The sequence below is a fragment of the Trachypithecus francoisi genome, unplaced genomic scaffold (genome assembly GCF_009764315.1).
Source record: "Trachypithecus francoisi isolate TF-2019V2 unplaced genomic scaffold, Tfra_2.0 Lachesis_group8, whole genome shotgun sequence".
Taxonomy (NCBI): domain Eukaryota; kingdom Metazoa; phylum Chordata; class Mammalia; order Primates; family Cercopithecidae; genus Trachypithecus; species Trachypithecus francoisi.
The window spans coordinates 54,514,574-54,530,308 of NW_022681473.1; the positions used below are offsets into that span (position 1 = coordinate 54,514,574).

The window sequence follows — 15,735 nt, forward strand, 5'->3', positions numbered from 1 at the left end:
ATATGAACAAAAGTATTGGAAAGACTTAAAACACCGTAAGTAAAAAGATTAGACATTTAGAGAAGTTAAAAAATTACCTGAACATGGAATGATCTAGCTAGCTGATAGCAGCTCTCTGCTTGCATAGCTTCCACTTCTGTATTATGGAATGCATGGAGGGCCAGATGCTGGACTTTACTATAATCCTGAACGAAGATCAGAAAGTCAACTGAGTGAACTCATAAGACTAGCTTGCATAGCTGTTTTATCTTAGACTAACATTTCATTTACCTGTAAGATACATTTCCATCTTCTCCATAAATAATTGCCTTTCAGTGCTATAACAGTTATAGCCTAATCAATAATTCACTATGAAAGGGTAGTATGTTTCTACAGCCAGAGAGTAAAGCACTGTGGTTAGTCTAAGGTCACATAGCTATTAACCACAGTGCTTTACTCTCTCTGGCTGTAGAAACATACGCTCCTTTCATAGTGAATTATTGACTTTAGACTATTAACTCTTCCTCAATTTACCCATCCACAAAATGGGAATAAGATTACCTACATCATAGAATTACTGGGAAGATTACATAAGTAAATTCATAAAATGCACTTTTTTTTTTTTGAGACAGGGTCTCACTCTGTCGCATAGGCTGTAGTGCAATGGTGCCACCATGGCTCACTGCAGCCACGACCTCCCAGGCTCAAGTGATCCTCCCACCTCAGCCTTCTGAGTAACTGAGACTACAGGTATGTGCCACCATGTCCAGCTAATTTTTAAAATTTTTTGTGGAGATGAGGTCTCACTATGTTGCCAGTGCTGGTCTTGAAATCCTGGGCTCAAGCAATCCTCCCACTTCAGGCTCTCAAAGTGCTGGGATTACAGGCGTGAGCCACTAATCTCAGTAGATTTAGTATTTTAAGAAACCTAAAATACCACTGCTTCTACAGAATTAGTGGCAACTTAAAAAATACAACATGATCAACATGCAAAATAAACAAAAACGTCAGTGACTCCTTGTTCCCTACATAGTATGTCCAAATTCTGATATTACACAAATGCTCCACTATCTGAATCCAAAGCACTGCCTACCATAAAAATATTATATACTATTTCATATATTTGTGTGTCTTTCCTTTTTCAACTCTCTAGTGACCTCTTCCTAAAAACCTAGTTCAAAAGCTCTGCAGCCTTGGTGAAAATTCACCTTAGCCACCTGACCACTTCCTCATTTCTCTACCATAAATGAGTAGATACCTTTATTTTTACACTTACATTTGTTTACATGGCTGCTTTTTCTATGAAACTAAACTCCTTGAGTACAGAAACCATGTTTTACTCATCTCCGCATCACCATCACAGTGTTGGGTACAGTATATAGGGGTCAATAAATATTAAGCAAATAAATGAATAAACAAACGTATGTACCCCCACGTAACTAATACAACAAACTCTATAATTTGGAGGGGGGGAAAAATCTGACATTTTCAAATTTCTTTCCAAGGTTAAAAAAGAAATAAAATATCGATTGCAGTATAGAAAAACAAAAATCAGAATTTAAAAATAAATGATTTCTACCTTTTTGAAGAAAAAGTGATTTGCCAAGTGGTTTAATACCATAGGGTTGCTAGGATCAATAGTATAGGCTCTGGAAAGAAGCTGGACGCCATTTTTAATGGAATCAGCCTAAAAGAAAACATTGCAACAAGGTGGAGTGAAAACAATACTAAATTAGCACTTTTCAAAGTTTTCTTCAGTCACAAGAAATAAGGTTATAAACCCTAAGATCAGACACTAAAACGGATTAGAAGCCTCTTATGATTTTTAAATATCTGTATTGCATTTGTAATTAAATCTCCCTTTTAATCCTTAATTTTTTTGTGTGTCACTTTTTTTTCCCTCTTTTTATTTTCTTGTTCAGTTCTTGCTTGAGACTTACCTACTTTATTAGTCCCTGCCCCTACTTCTCCCACAAAAAAGCCACCTTTGTTTTTATTTATTTATATTCATTTTTATTTTTTTTCAGACAGGATCTCATGTGTTGCCCAGGATGGAGTGCATTGGCACGAACACAGCTCACCGCAGCCTTGACCTGGGCTCAAACAACCCTCCCACTTTGATCTCCCAGAGTGTTGGGATTATAGGTGATAGCCACCATGTCTGGCCTTTACCACCTTTGGTTTTATTGATCCGAGTTGTTTTCTTCATGTGACTGATACTGGTGGATTACCCAACAGCCATTTTATCACTTATCCTAACAGAATCCAGATTTTGTAGCCTGTGAAAATCTTTTGAGTTTAGGAAGGAAAGTTCCCTTCCCTTCTTCCCCAGGCCTGGGAGATGAATCATGACTGACCTATACCAGTCCAGATAATCTATTCCTCTGGCCTAAGGTAGTGGTTCTCAACTGAGGATGAAGTCATGTTTGGTTATCACAACTGGAGGAATGCTACCGGCATTTAGTGGGTAGAGGCCAGGGATGCTGTTAAAATAAACATCCTACAATGGAAGGGACAGTTCCCCACAACAAAGAATTATCCCGCCCAAAATGTCAATAGTACTGAGGCTGAGAAACCTGGGCATCCCTGTTTTGGACAATTATACATAAAGGGAAGCATGATGGAGAGCTTCCGCCTCAATACAAGACAGGGCTTCTCTAAGAGAAAGCCTTTTTATCCTTTCCCTTTCCTCCCTCTTTATAAGATCAATGTAATAATGAGAAGCTGGAGATGCTGCAGCCATCTTGTGACTATGAGGTGACAGACATGATGAAGAAAGGCTGCACATTAAGGAAGGGAGGACAGAATTATATAAAATCATAGGTTTGACGATAAGGAGCTATCAAATTTGAGACCTTTGACAACCGGTTTAGTAAACAGTAAAAGCCCTTATGTTTAAGGCACTGAGACATGTTTTTTGTTACTTGCAGTGGAAGCATTCCAAACTGATATACAAGTCTACAACCCCTTATCTGAGATTCTGAAATCTAAATGCTCTAAAAAACAAGCTTTTTTTTTTTTTTTTGGTAATCTTGGAGCAAACTCATTTGGTGGCAATACTACCTGAATTATAACACTATCCTACTAGTGTGAACAGTCTATCATTTTGCCACACAAATAAAAGTTTGCTTTTGGGGTAGTGCCCCAATAACTGGGTATTATACATAACAAAGTACAGGTAGTACAGGTACCTTTCTGTAATCTGTAGTCTTAATTTCTAAGACACATCTGGCTCCAAGAGTTTTAGGTAAGAGGCTGTGGGCTTGACAAAGCAGTTAGAAGCTAGATACTTTTTTCACTTACATACCTCTTTATTGTTGAGTTCTAGAACAGCCAGTCCAACTAATGCTCCCACGCATTTGGAATTGAGTTCTAGGGCTCTGCTGAATGCCAGACGAGCTTTTTCCAGTTTGTTAAGTTTCACAAAGCAATGACCCATTCCTAAACGAACTTCCGCTATAAAATGAAGTCATTCAATCTGTTAAACTAGGGCATTTTTTAGGGTTCAATTACAAAAATTCTTAAACATTCTCTATTCGTGAGTTGCAAAATCCCCAAAATTAACCTCAGCATAACTACACTATAAAATCTTTTGATCTATCACAAACTTGGTTTCCTTGGAGGCTACATCATACCACGTTCCAACCCTCTCCCCTATCACCGACACATTTCTCACCACAGAACAGAATACTATAATACTGGTATTTTTCTTGTCTTCTAACAACGCTGCTAACCATATCTTCAATTTCTCATTACTGAAGAATGATTTTTTTTTTTTTTTTTTTTTTACTTCGAAAAAAACAGGGGAAAGCGCGAACGCAGTCCCCCACTACCACAAATTATGCAGTCGAGTTTCCCACATTTGGGGAAATCGCAGGGGTCAGCACATCCGGAGTGCAATGGATAAGCCTCGCCCTGGGAAAACCACCTTCGTGATCATGGTATCTCCCCTGCCAGGTAAGTATCTCCCTTACCTGGCAGGGGAGATACCATGATCATGAAGAATGATTTTTAAACAGAGAACAAAAGTTCCACTAAGACCTTAAATGTGACTGATTATGTGCACATACCATTGTTCCCTTCAGAGCTATGCTCACATGTGCTACCTCATTTCAAGACCATGCCAAAACACAAACAAGTTCCCATCTAAAGCCAATCGCCATACTGGTCACTAGATACCCTCTTATCTATTCAAGGATACTGCTCCAGCAACCCTCCCCTATTTTTTCTCTCTACTGGATCATTCATTCTCATCTATACATAAACATTCTCCCATCTTATAAAAATCCTCTCTTGAATATCTCTTTCCAGTTGTCAATCATGTCTGTTCTTCCTTTGATAGCAAAACTCCCAGAAAGATCTAGCTACGCTTGCTATGTGTAATTCCTTTCCCTCCATTTTCTCTTGAATACACTCCAGTGAAGCTTTCACCCCACTATTCCAGTAAAACTGCTTTTACCAAGGTCACTATGGATTTGTATGCTGCTAAATCCAATGATCACTTCTGTCCTTATTTTACTTGGCCTAACAACAGAATTTGACACTGTTGGTCATCATCTTCTGGAAACATTTTACATTTGCCTTTAAGGACAATGCACTCACCCTATTTTCCTCCTATACCTCTGGCTATTATCTTCTCAGTCTCCTTTGCAGATTCTTCCTTATTTTCTTTATCTCTTAATGTCAGAGTGCTCTAGGGCTCCACCTTCAGACCTCTTTTCTATTTGCACTCATTCACAGCTTTATACACTGTATGTTGATGATTTCAGCCCAGACCTCTTTCCTGAATTCCAGCCTTTCTGATCTCTTCATCAATTTTAAATAACGGGATTTGGAAAATATGATTAAGTATAGAGTTTACTGGGGTGCAAGGTTTGAGAACGGCCACTGGAAAAGTACTGACTCCAAATAAGTGATATCAGCGTTTTCCAAAGTGAAAAAGTTAAGGTTTTAATTATTTGGGGGAAACAGAGAAGTTCTAGCAGGATTATAACATTTTTAAATATAACACCAGGTGCATATGTTACAGCAATTTGATTGGTTACAAATTGCTATATTCTAAAAAGATTATTTTATTGCTCCATGTGAGGGGGGTCTTATTTGTGGCACCATTTGATCTTAATTATTTACAGCAAAAAAAAAGGCAGAAATTGCAACTGCATGCTATGTGACTCAGATTGTATAGCCACATTCTTCTCAAGGCTCAGGATAAAGCTCTAAAAGCTTTAAGTTTGAACTGTTTAATTTCACAACTTATATGTCTAAAAGGTATTTCAAACTTTTCATGTCTAAAACTAGTTCCACTTAAACTATTTCCCAAATGTAATAAAATATAACACTACTTTTCCAATTGCTTGTGCAAGGGAGTTATCTTTGACTCTTCCTCTCTGTCTCATACATCATATCTACTCCATCAGCTCTCCTTTCAAGATACATGTAGAATCTGACCACTTGTACCAACTCCACTATTACCTCCCTAGTGTGAGCCACAATCACCTCTGACCTGCCTGCCTGCAGATGCCTTCTTCCTGCTCTCCCTACTGCTGTCCTTGACCCCCTCCCCTTGAGCCCCACTCTAATCTCAACCCCAAAGCTCTAACAATCCTTTTAAATATAGGTCAGATCATGTCACTCCTCTGCCCAACACCCTCCAATGGCGTCCCGTCTCTGTCGGTGTAAAAGCTAAAGTCCTTACAATAATCTGTGATGCCCTATGTGATTAGTCAGTTCCTGGTTATAGTTTTGACCCTGTTTCTTACTACTTCTCACCCCCACTCTTTCTCCATTCCAGAAATAATGGCCTCCTTACTCTTCCTTAAACTTTCCTCTTTCCTCTGGACCTTTGTACCTTCTATGCTCTCTCTCTAGGAGTGGTCTTCTCCTATATATCTGCCTGGCTTCTAGTTGTTTTTTAGGTCTTCACACAAATGTTACTATCTCTGATGAGTTTCCTTGGTCATCCTTTCTAAGCAACTCCTGATGCTTCTCATACCCTTTTTCTGCTTTATTCTTCTCCTTAGCTCTTACTGGTAGCTTACGCATCATACATATTTTACTATTTATCTTGCCCACTGAAAACTGAATTCCATGAGGGTAGGAACTTTTGTCTCTTTGGTTAATTGCTACATTCTCAGGGTTTAGAACAGTGCCTGTCACATACTCAATAAAAATTTGCTACATGAATGACATTTTGGAAAGAAAAATAATATAGGGCAAAAAGATTATATTATAATCTACTATCCAGACTTTTTTTTTCTTGAGACAGGGTCTTGCTCTGTTGCCCAGGCTGGAGTGCCATGGCATGAACATGGCTCACTGCAGCCTCAAATGCCTAGGCTCAAGCAATCCTTCTGCCTTAGCCTCTTGTGTAGCTGTGACCACAAGCACTATCATGTGCAGCTGATTTCCTATAGAGACGGGGGTCTCACTTTGTTGTGCAGGCTGCTCTCAAATTCCTGGGCCCAACATGCAATCCTTCTACCTAAACCTCCCAAAGTGCTGAGATTACAGGTGTGAACCAGTGCACCCAGACCCTATCTATTTTTTTTCCCCTTGAGACAGGGTCTCGTTCTGTTGCCCAGGCTGGAATGCAATGGCACAATCATGGCTCACAGCAGCCTCAACTTCCCAGACTCAAGTGATCCTCCAGCCTCAGCCTCCTAAGGAGCTGGGACCACAGGTGTGTGCCACCATGCTGATGTAATTTTTCATTTTTTGTAGAGACAGGGTCTCACTACGTTGCCCAGGCTGGTCTCAAACTCCTGGGCTCAAGTGGTCCTCCTGCCTCAGCCTACCAAAGTGCTGGGATTATTGGCATGAGCCACTGCACCTGGCCTTACCATCCAGTTTTTGACTCAAACGTAGCACTAAAAAAAAAAAAAATCATGATTCTGATACTTCAATAATCTAACAATATCTTTTCATAACTAACTTCATAAGCAACTGACAAATCCTCAATGTTTTAAGCTGGGTCATACACAGTTTAGACATAAATTTTTCTCTTACCTGGACATCCTGGGTTAGTACGCAATGCTTTCTTATAGTAAGCAAGAGCTCCTCTGTAATCCTTCTTGTTGAAGGAAATGCAAGCTTTACCTGTAAAGATTTTTAAAAATAAACATAGTGTCTGATTAAAGGCCACAAGTCTATTATGCTTTACACTAACTTACCTAAGTTAAATACATCGCTCAGTAAGAAATACTTGAAAATAGTGAACAAAATTTCATATTAAAAATTCGTTTTTCATAAAAGTATATTAATTTGTCTAAAAATAAAACTTCCTGTTTTTATGTGAAATGTTATGAAGTTAGCAAACTAACATAGGAACAGACAACTGAATACCGCCTGTTTTCACTTATAAGTGGGAGCTAAATGATGAGAACACATGGACACACAGTGGTGAACAACACATACTGGGCCTTTTGGAGGGTGGAGGGTGGGAGGAGGAAGAGGATCAGGAAAAATAACTAATAGGTACTAGGCTCAATACCTAAGTGATGAAATAACCTGCACAACAAACCCCCATGACACAAGTCTATCTATGTAACAAACCTGCACTTGTACCCCTGAACTTAAAAAAAATTTTAAAAATGTTACAAAATAGTAATTGAAATAGCTTCAAGTTGACTAAGTAGAGACTGCTTATTGGCTCTTCAGAAGTGAATAACCAATTACTCTTTTTTGAAAAAATTATTTTTTGTAGAGATAGGGTCTTGCTATGTTGCCCCAGCTGGTCTTGAAATCCTGGTCTCGAACTCCTGGTCTCAAGTGATCCTCCTGCCTCAGTCTCTCAAACGGCTGGGATTACAGGTATAACAAGACAGGGTCTCAAAGCGCTGAAATCACACTGTGCCTGGCCTAAATAATAATTACTCTTAACTGGTATATATTTTATTTCTACAATTTCAACAATATTTGTTGTAGGTAATTTCATTTGTAACAACATAAAGCTCTTCTACTGTGCTGTCTAGCTGAGTTATTAAGAAGCTATTACAAAGAAATCTATTGTAGGCATATGCTGAAAACAATTGTTTCCTAGTATGTTGCCAAAGATCACTTACCAAGAAGGGCTGGAATATTATTTGGAGACTGATTGAGTACAAAATGAAACTGTGCATCAGCTTGATCCATTTTGTCACCCTCAAGGAGGCAAAAGCAGGCTCTTCCCAATAAATGGTTCTATAAAGTAATGTATTATCTTAGACTTTACCCCCATATACCATGAACGTGTAACACTAAAGTGAAAACCAAATAGCAAGGACGTGGAGCACAATGCAAATTCCCCTATCAAATGTAATGTGCTTAAGCTACTAACAAGCAATTCTTAATTACAAAATGAGAAATTATCCTGAAATGTAAGTCTTCTGCGCCAGTAACAATGACCAAAAGAAAAATTTTAATTCCTTAAAATATCTTTGAAATTCACCTGGAGATAATAAAATTACTGGAGCAAGTTTTATGTACTAAATTCACCCATATTACTTAAACAGTACAAAAACCAAAGCATTCCAATTTTAATGAGGAATCTTTCTTCTTTTTGACTCTATCAACCATGTTATTTGAAGAAAAACTCTTTCAAAAAATCTGCTCTCACACACATTTTGCTTTCATGTGCTTTTCCCCCCTTCATAAATGGAAAGAAATTTGACTTTATTTTTACCTGATCATACATAATAATTTTATCGGCCATTGTATACAATAAGGTGGCCTGTGTAATAAGATCCTTTTTATTGTCCTTATTTTTTTCTTTCCGAGCCTGTTGTACATAATACGCTGCCAATGTATCCAAGCAAGTCATCTGGTCTTTTTCATGGTCTCTATAGTCCAAATTGCCATCTATACGTGCTGCTTCCAACAATTTTACAAACTCTTCTGTTTTTCCTTGCTTGTAGTATTCCAGCTATAGGTAATGAAACAAATTAGAATCACTAAAGCATATGTCCATATAAAAAGTTGTACATAAATGTTTATAGCAACTTTTCTTGTAATAACAAAAAACTGGAAACAATCAAAATGTTGATTAACAGGTGAATGGATAAACAAGCTGTGGTGTATCCATAAAAAGGATACTATCCTACAATGAAAAGGAATGAACTATTAATACATGCTACAACATGGATAAATCTCAAAGTAATTATGCTGAACGAAAGTAATCAGACCAAAAAAAAGAGTACATATTGTGTGATCCTATTTATATAAAACTCTAGAAAACATAAAACAATCTCTAGTGTCAGAAAGCAGACCAGTCATTATCTGGCACAGGGATTAGGGGTGGGGTGGGGGGCTTGTGGGGAGTGGTACAGAGGACAGTTTTGGAAGGTGATGGATGTATTCATTAACCTTGATTGTGGTGATGGCTTCACAGGTATATACAGATGATAAAACTTATCAAATGGTAAATGTCAAATATGTGCAATTTATTATAAATCCATTAGACTTTAATAAAGCTGTTTAAAAAACTGGAATGACCCAAAATGTTCCCAATCTGCTACTTATCTAGCAATAGTTGATTTCTAACTAAAATTTTCAGACAAGTGGAGCCTAAGAGAGAAAACAATAGTAAAAGATATGAAGAATTCTAAATAGAAAACTTGGGTTCTGGTTCTAGATCTACCAAAAATTATCTGTGATTTGGGCCTGTTTAATAACTTCTCTAGGCATCTGTTTGACTTATAAATAATAAAAGAAATATCCACTAGGTGTGGTGGTATGCACCTGTAATCTACTACTTGGGATGCTGCAGTGGCAGGATGGCTTGAGCCCAGGAGTTTGAGTCTAGCCTGGGCAAAACAGAGAGACTCTGTCTCTATGTGGAATATCCACCATTTACTAACCACTGACCATTGGTCACATACCATGAAAGGAATTTCATATACATATTCTCTAATCTGTACAACCACTCTATGAGGTAGATGCTAACATCTCTATTATTTTAAATGCAGACATATGCTCAGAAGTTAGATCACTTGTTTAAGGTCACATAGCTAGTTAGCAGCCATGCCGAGACTTGATCTAATCCCAAAGCCTATATTCTTTTCCCTATAAAAATCTAGATCCCACAATGTTTCATTAATCTATTCTACTACAGGTGCCACACTAATCCTCCAATATTCTAATTTTTGTTTAAGTGCTGTTAAGGAAGGCATATGTACTTTAAAAAAAAAAAAAAAATATATATATATATATATATATACACACACACACACACACACACACCCCTAAATTACCATATGGTTTTAAAAAATGTGTGTGACAAGGAGGCTTGGTCTCCATGGAATAAGCAAACTTGGCACTTCAAGTCAAGAAGGCACTGCTTGTCACTGAAAATACTTCTCTGTAAATCCACATCCAAAAGGAAGAAACTCTTAGAGCAGTCCTAAGCATGGCATATAAGCCCAATTCCAGACCTATTTCTCTGATTCTTCAAGACAATATTAGGAGACTCTTCTGCATGTTTGTATGAAAGCAATGTGGCACATCTCCTTAGGAATAATGACTGTAACATTTATATTTCCTATTCCTATAAAAAGGAAACATCATTATGCAGCTGATGCTGGCGAGTAGAGGATATAGAATTTTAGGCTTTCTGACTGGATTTTCTTGAGAATCTCCAGTAAGATTCACATTGAAGGAGACTAAATAGGACAAAAAACGTAAGCCTGAGATAAACTTCACCCAAAAGAACTTCTGTGGGGTTTTCCTGGAGCCTAATCACTTTCTAAAATATTTTAAGGGAAATGTTTTATTGTTATAGGAAACAATGTTAAGCAGCAATGTTCACACAGAAGCACTTTCCTTTTTTTCAGCTTGTCTATAAACCATAAGCCAGCCTTTACTGAACAAGCACTAAATAATCACATATTCAATATAGAGTAGTACTTAAATGAATTTTGCCTTTACCAACATATACTAATTCACCAGTAGAGTAGCATATCACTTAGGAAAATGGCCTTATTGTTTCATACATTATTAACACAATTAATTTCCATACACATGGTATAATTAATCTATCATGCAGCCAAGCTGGCTATTACTATATCTGAAAACAGAAACTACATATTTTCCTAGTCAACAAATAAAAAATATTTGCTACATGAATACTGACCGCCAAAGCAATCCATATGTGCAGTTGTGTGTGTTCCTGTTTCAGAATACTGATAACTTCATCTCCCTCCGGTAACTGATCGAAGTCAAGTTCAATGACCTAAAATACAAAATGTAGGTCTTAACTCTTATTCCGCTTTAAAATTCAAATTTCACCTGTGCTGCTTTTCTTGAATATAATCAACATGCATATACATAGAGTACGTGTTCACTTTCAATACGGTTGAGCTAATACATGTTAATGTTTAAGGACTACATGACAAATAGGTAATACTATAATAAAGTAAGAGCACAGACCTGCTACAGTGATTGTCCCCAAATCACTGGAACTATAAAATGCTAGAAATGGTCTGCTTACTCAAAAATAACAAAACAAAATCCTACTTAACATAGAATCCAAGTAAAGTGCAGATAAGCACCCTAGAGACTCTCATGCCATAGGTCTGACTCCTTGAGATGCATGACCCTACAGGCCATGCAAAGTTGAATGCCACTGCACACATTAATCATGGAGGTGGCACCTGCGTGTAACAGACAGTCCTGACTGTAAGCACAAAAATAATAATAGGAAAATGTCCTGGAATTAGAGGCAATGACTACACAACTTTGCGAATACACTAAAAACCACTGAATTTTATACCTCAATATTACATCTCAAACAAAAAAATAAAAGTAAGAGTATAAGATATACAAGAAGACTGAACATCAAAGCTGAGAGCTTTACTCAGACAAGCCACAGGCCACCCATGAATGAGACATAGGTAAACGAGAGGAGGTTAAATTCTATCAGCACACAGGGGCGGCTAAATCTTGGGCTATCTCGCTGAAGGAGAGTTGATGTAGAGAACATAGTGCACCATGACAGACTCGAGTTTCTAAGGGAGAAGAGATGACCTCCTACATATTCCCAGGGAAAGATCTCCAGCTTGAGCAGCATATAAACCCCGGCAACATCAGAGCCCACCTCTGTAATCTGCGAGGTGTTTTACAATTTATCGGGTACTCTCACATCTCTGCTCCCGCGTGTTGGTTAGGAAACGAGTAGCGCACTGTCAAAAACGAATAGGCTGGAGAGGAACTTTCAAGAACTCCTTCTCCGAGTGGCCCTGAGGCTGCAGAGACGCGGTGCTCCCTGCCCGAGAGGGCACAGGGACTGAAGAAGAAGATGATCAGACCTTGGCCAGGGATTTTGATCAGGGCTCTTAGGGAAGGAGGATGCTTTCGCTTCAGAAACGAAGTCGAGTGAAGTCGGTGGGGGAGATCGTGCAAGTTCACGGCCCCCACCCGCCTCCATACACGACACTTACCTCGTCAGTGTCCCGGAGGGGAATCTCGATGGAGCCCCGCGACATGATGAGGTCAGAAGTGTCTCGCCCCGCCGCTTCGCAGCCGGTAGTCTCCGCTTCAGGCTAGTCCAGAGGTGAGTGACGGCTCCGGCTCTGGTCTTGACTGCCGCCCCGCGGCGCCGCCAGAGCTCTGGCTTCTCCTTCCCGTCAGCCGCTTAAACAACGAGCAGCCGACGGCGGACGGCCACTTCCGGCGACCCCGCCCCCTGTCCCGGAAGCACTCCCGCGGGAGCGTGCCCTACGCGAGCTCACCCTGTGGCTCCGGTGTTTCCCTTTTGGTGTTGGCAGTTCAGAAGCTTTCGTTCGCGTGTCAGCTGTAGGGCTGTAGGGTGTGACCCGAGAGGCTGCAGGACCTTCGGAACCATGTGGCGTTTGACTCTCCTCAGCGCTGGCTCGGCCCCAAATGAAAGCTTGGAAGGCGTAGCCGCTTGGTCCCGCGGTGGGCGGGGCCTCTGCGTGACGTGGACCTCTTGGGATGGGCCTGGCCAATCCTGTTGTCTTCCCAAGATTGTTGTGGATAATTCAGTCTTTCGTTCCGCAACCCAATCATTAGTTCATCTTTTGGTCCCCGTTGGGTGTAAGTCATACCTATGATACCTTTGTGACTAGTTTAAATAAAAAATTTACAATTAATTCGGTAATCATTGTGATAATTCACGTCTTTTTTTTTTTGGTTCTTCGAAGCATGTAAGAGGATCTAGTGTATTTGTGATTTAAATAAAATTGCAGAAGAGGCCGGGCGCCGTGGTTTACGCTTGTAATCCCAGCACTTTGGGAGGCCAAGGCGGGCGGATCATCTGAGGTCAGGAGTTCGAGACTAGCCTGACCAGCATGGTGAAACCCTGTCTCTACTAAAAATACAAAACTTAGCTCGGCGCGGTGGTGGGCGCCTGTAATCCCAGCTATCCGGGAGACTCAGGCAGGAGACTCGCTTGAACCCGGGAGGCGGAGGTTGCAGTGAGCCGGGTTCGCCCTACCGCACTCCAGACTGGGGACCGATCGAGACTCCACCTCAAAAAAAAAAAAATTATTTTTAGTAATCAATTTTATTTAACGTGATATATCCAAAATCTCATTTCAACATGTAATCAATATAAAAATTCAGATAATTTTTACATTTTTAATACTAAGTCTTGAAAATTCGGTATGTATTTCATATGTATACACTTGTCTCAGTTGCCTGATTTTAAGTGGAAATATTGGATCTGTGTTTAGATTTCATAAAGTTTGCAGTTGAAAAAATAGGTTCGCATAGTTTTTCCAAAATTTAAATTAATTAAAATTTTTTGAAATTAAATTCCTTAATTGGATTAGTCATATTTCAAGTGTTCCATAGCCACATGTGGTTAGTGAATACTGCATTGGATGGCATCAGACAGTATTTTCCAGAAATACTGTTTAATACATTTTAAAGTTTATAAAGCAAGCATTAAACAAAAGTACAAATAGTGGTGATTGTTATTCTCCATGCCCAAAAGCCTCCCTGATATTAAAAACTCTATTGATAGGTTTGGTTTTTCAGTTATTTGCATCCAAAGCATCATACCTAATAATGCATAGTGCCATGATTGAATAGTTGGGGCACTCAATTTAGAGTGGGATTTGGAGGAAGTGACATTAAGTTGCATCTGGGAAAATGAGTTTGACAGGTAAAGTATGTAGGAGAATGTGTACCAGAGGGGACAGCATGTTGGGGAAGAGCTTTGAGAACCTGCAAGAAGGTCATGTGACTAGAATGTAGAAAATGAGGGAGCGAGTGGCATAAATTGAAGTTGGTATAAGAAGTACCCAGACATGCTGGGCTTTATTCATATAAAGCAAAACTGACATCTTGTCCTGTGTCCAAAATGAGTAGGTGTACACATTATATCCCACAGGAAAAACAAAATACTTTGTGTTCTGAAATAAACCGTGAAAGAACAGTATCACACTATCTGTAGTCTCCAAAGTGAACAAAACTTTCAGCATTTCCCATATATTACTGACTCTCTTACAATTTAATTGCTGACTTTTGTAATGCTGCAGTTTGAAGATATGTGGGAGCTTGGGGTCATATGGCAGTCATATGAGAAAATTGCTGTTTTCCTACCATGAAGCAACTAACTGTAAACCTTGGTGTGTGTGCATTTGATGTATCAGTTCTTCTAAAGCCTAAATTCACTTGTATACTTTTGCAAGTGTTTTTGTAAGTAAACTTTTTTTTTCTAAATGCTTTTGTCCTTCAGAATTTCTTTTGACTTAGTATATATTAATGATTTGGGGTTTCATCTTACATGCAAAGTGATTGAAAGGTTTTAAGTGATGTGTATGTGTCAATGAGAGGGAGAAAGAATAAAAGAGAATTGATTTTGGCCAGGCGTGGTGGCTCATGCCTGTAATTCCAGCACTTTGGGAGGCCGAGGTGGGCCTATTGCATGAGCTTAAGAATTCAAGACCAGTCTGGGCAGCGTGGTGAAACTTCGTCTCTACTATAGATACAAAAATTAGCTGGGTGTGGTGGTGCACACCTGTAATCCCAGCTACTCAGGAGGCTGAGGCACGAGAATCGCTTGAACCCTGGAGGCGGAGGTTGCAGTGAGCCAAGATCATACCACTGCACTCCAGCCTGGGCGACAGAGCGAGACTCTATCTAAAAATTAAAAAAAAAAAGAATTGATTTTAAAAGATTGTTCTGACTACGTTGTGGAAGATGGATAGGAAAGTGTCTTGAGAGGATGTGGGCAGACCACTTAGGAAACTGCTGTCCAGGTCACAGATGATAAATAGGAACAGGTTTAAGACAGTGGAGGTGGAGAGAAGTAGATGGATTTAAGATTATCATCTATCTGTCTATCAGTCGTCTGTTGATACCTTAGTCACTAGGACTTGCCAATGTATTGGATATAGGCCAGGGTCACTGAAAAAGTAGTGTCAAGAAGGACATCCAGTTTCTGGCATGAACAACTGGGTGAATGATGTGTCATTTCCTAAAATAGGAAAGATTAGTGGAGGAGCACATTTGGGCAAGGGTAGACCACTAGTTCGATTTCACATGTGTTGTTTGTGCTGTCTCTGCAACAGCCAGATGCAGATTTCAGATAGTCAGTTATTGGATATACAGATCTGTGATTCAGAAGACAGTTTCTAACCTGGAGAAGTAAGTCTGAGAGCCATTGGCATAAAAATAAATTTTAAAACTGTGGTATTAAATTAGATTAGATAACCTAGAGAGAGAATGAAGAGTGACAAGAGAAGGGCCTAGTTCCCAGCCTGAGGAATTCTAGCACACAGAGGGCATGAAGAGGAAGGTGGCTTGCAAGGAATCAGC

The 15,735-nt window shown here is 39.3% G+C and overlaps 1 protein-coding gene and 1 non-coding gene across 2 annotated transcripts in view; both read right to left on the minus strand.

Moving 5' to 3' along the window:
- The window catches only part of CTR9 (CTR9 homolog, Paf1/RNA polymerase II complex component), a 29,445-nt gene extending 16,392 nt beyond the window's left edge, over positions 1-13,053 (minus strand). Inside the window, exons 1-8 of the mRNA XM_033204093.1 lie at positions 12,390-13,053; positions 11,084-11,182; positions 8,639-8,878; positions 8,040-8,157; positions 6,985-7,074; positions 3,287-3,435; positions 1,559-1,666; positions 78-185 (exon numbers count right to left, since the gene is read on the minus strand). Of these exons, the coding sequence (XP_033059984.1) occupies positions 78-185; positions 1,559-1,666; positions 3,287-3,435; positions 6,985-7,074; positions 8,040-8,157; positions 8,639-8,878; positions 11,084-11,182; positions 12,390-12,434 (957 nt within the window). The 5' untranslated portion in view covers positions 12,435-13,053. The remainder of the gene's footprint in view (positions 1-77; positions 186-1,558; positions 1,667-3,286; positions 3,436-6,984; positions 7,075-8,039; positions 8,158-8,638; positions 8,879-11,083; positions 11,183-12,389) is intronic.
- Positions 3,781-3,944, minus strand: LOC117081912. Its single transcript, XR_004436376.1, has one exon. It is a non-coding gene; the product is annotated as a U1 spliceosomal RNA (small nuclear RNA).
- Positions 13,054-15,735: the final 2,682 nt, after the last annotated feature.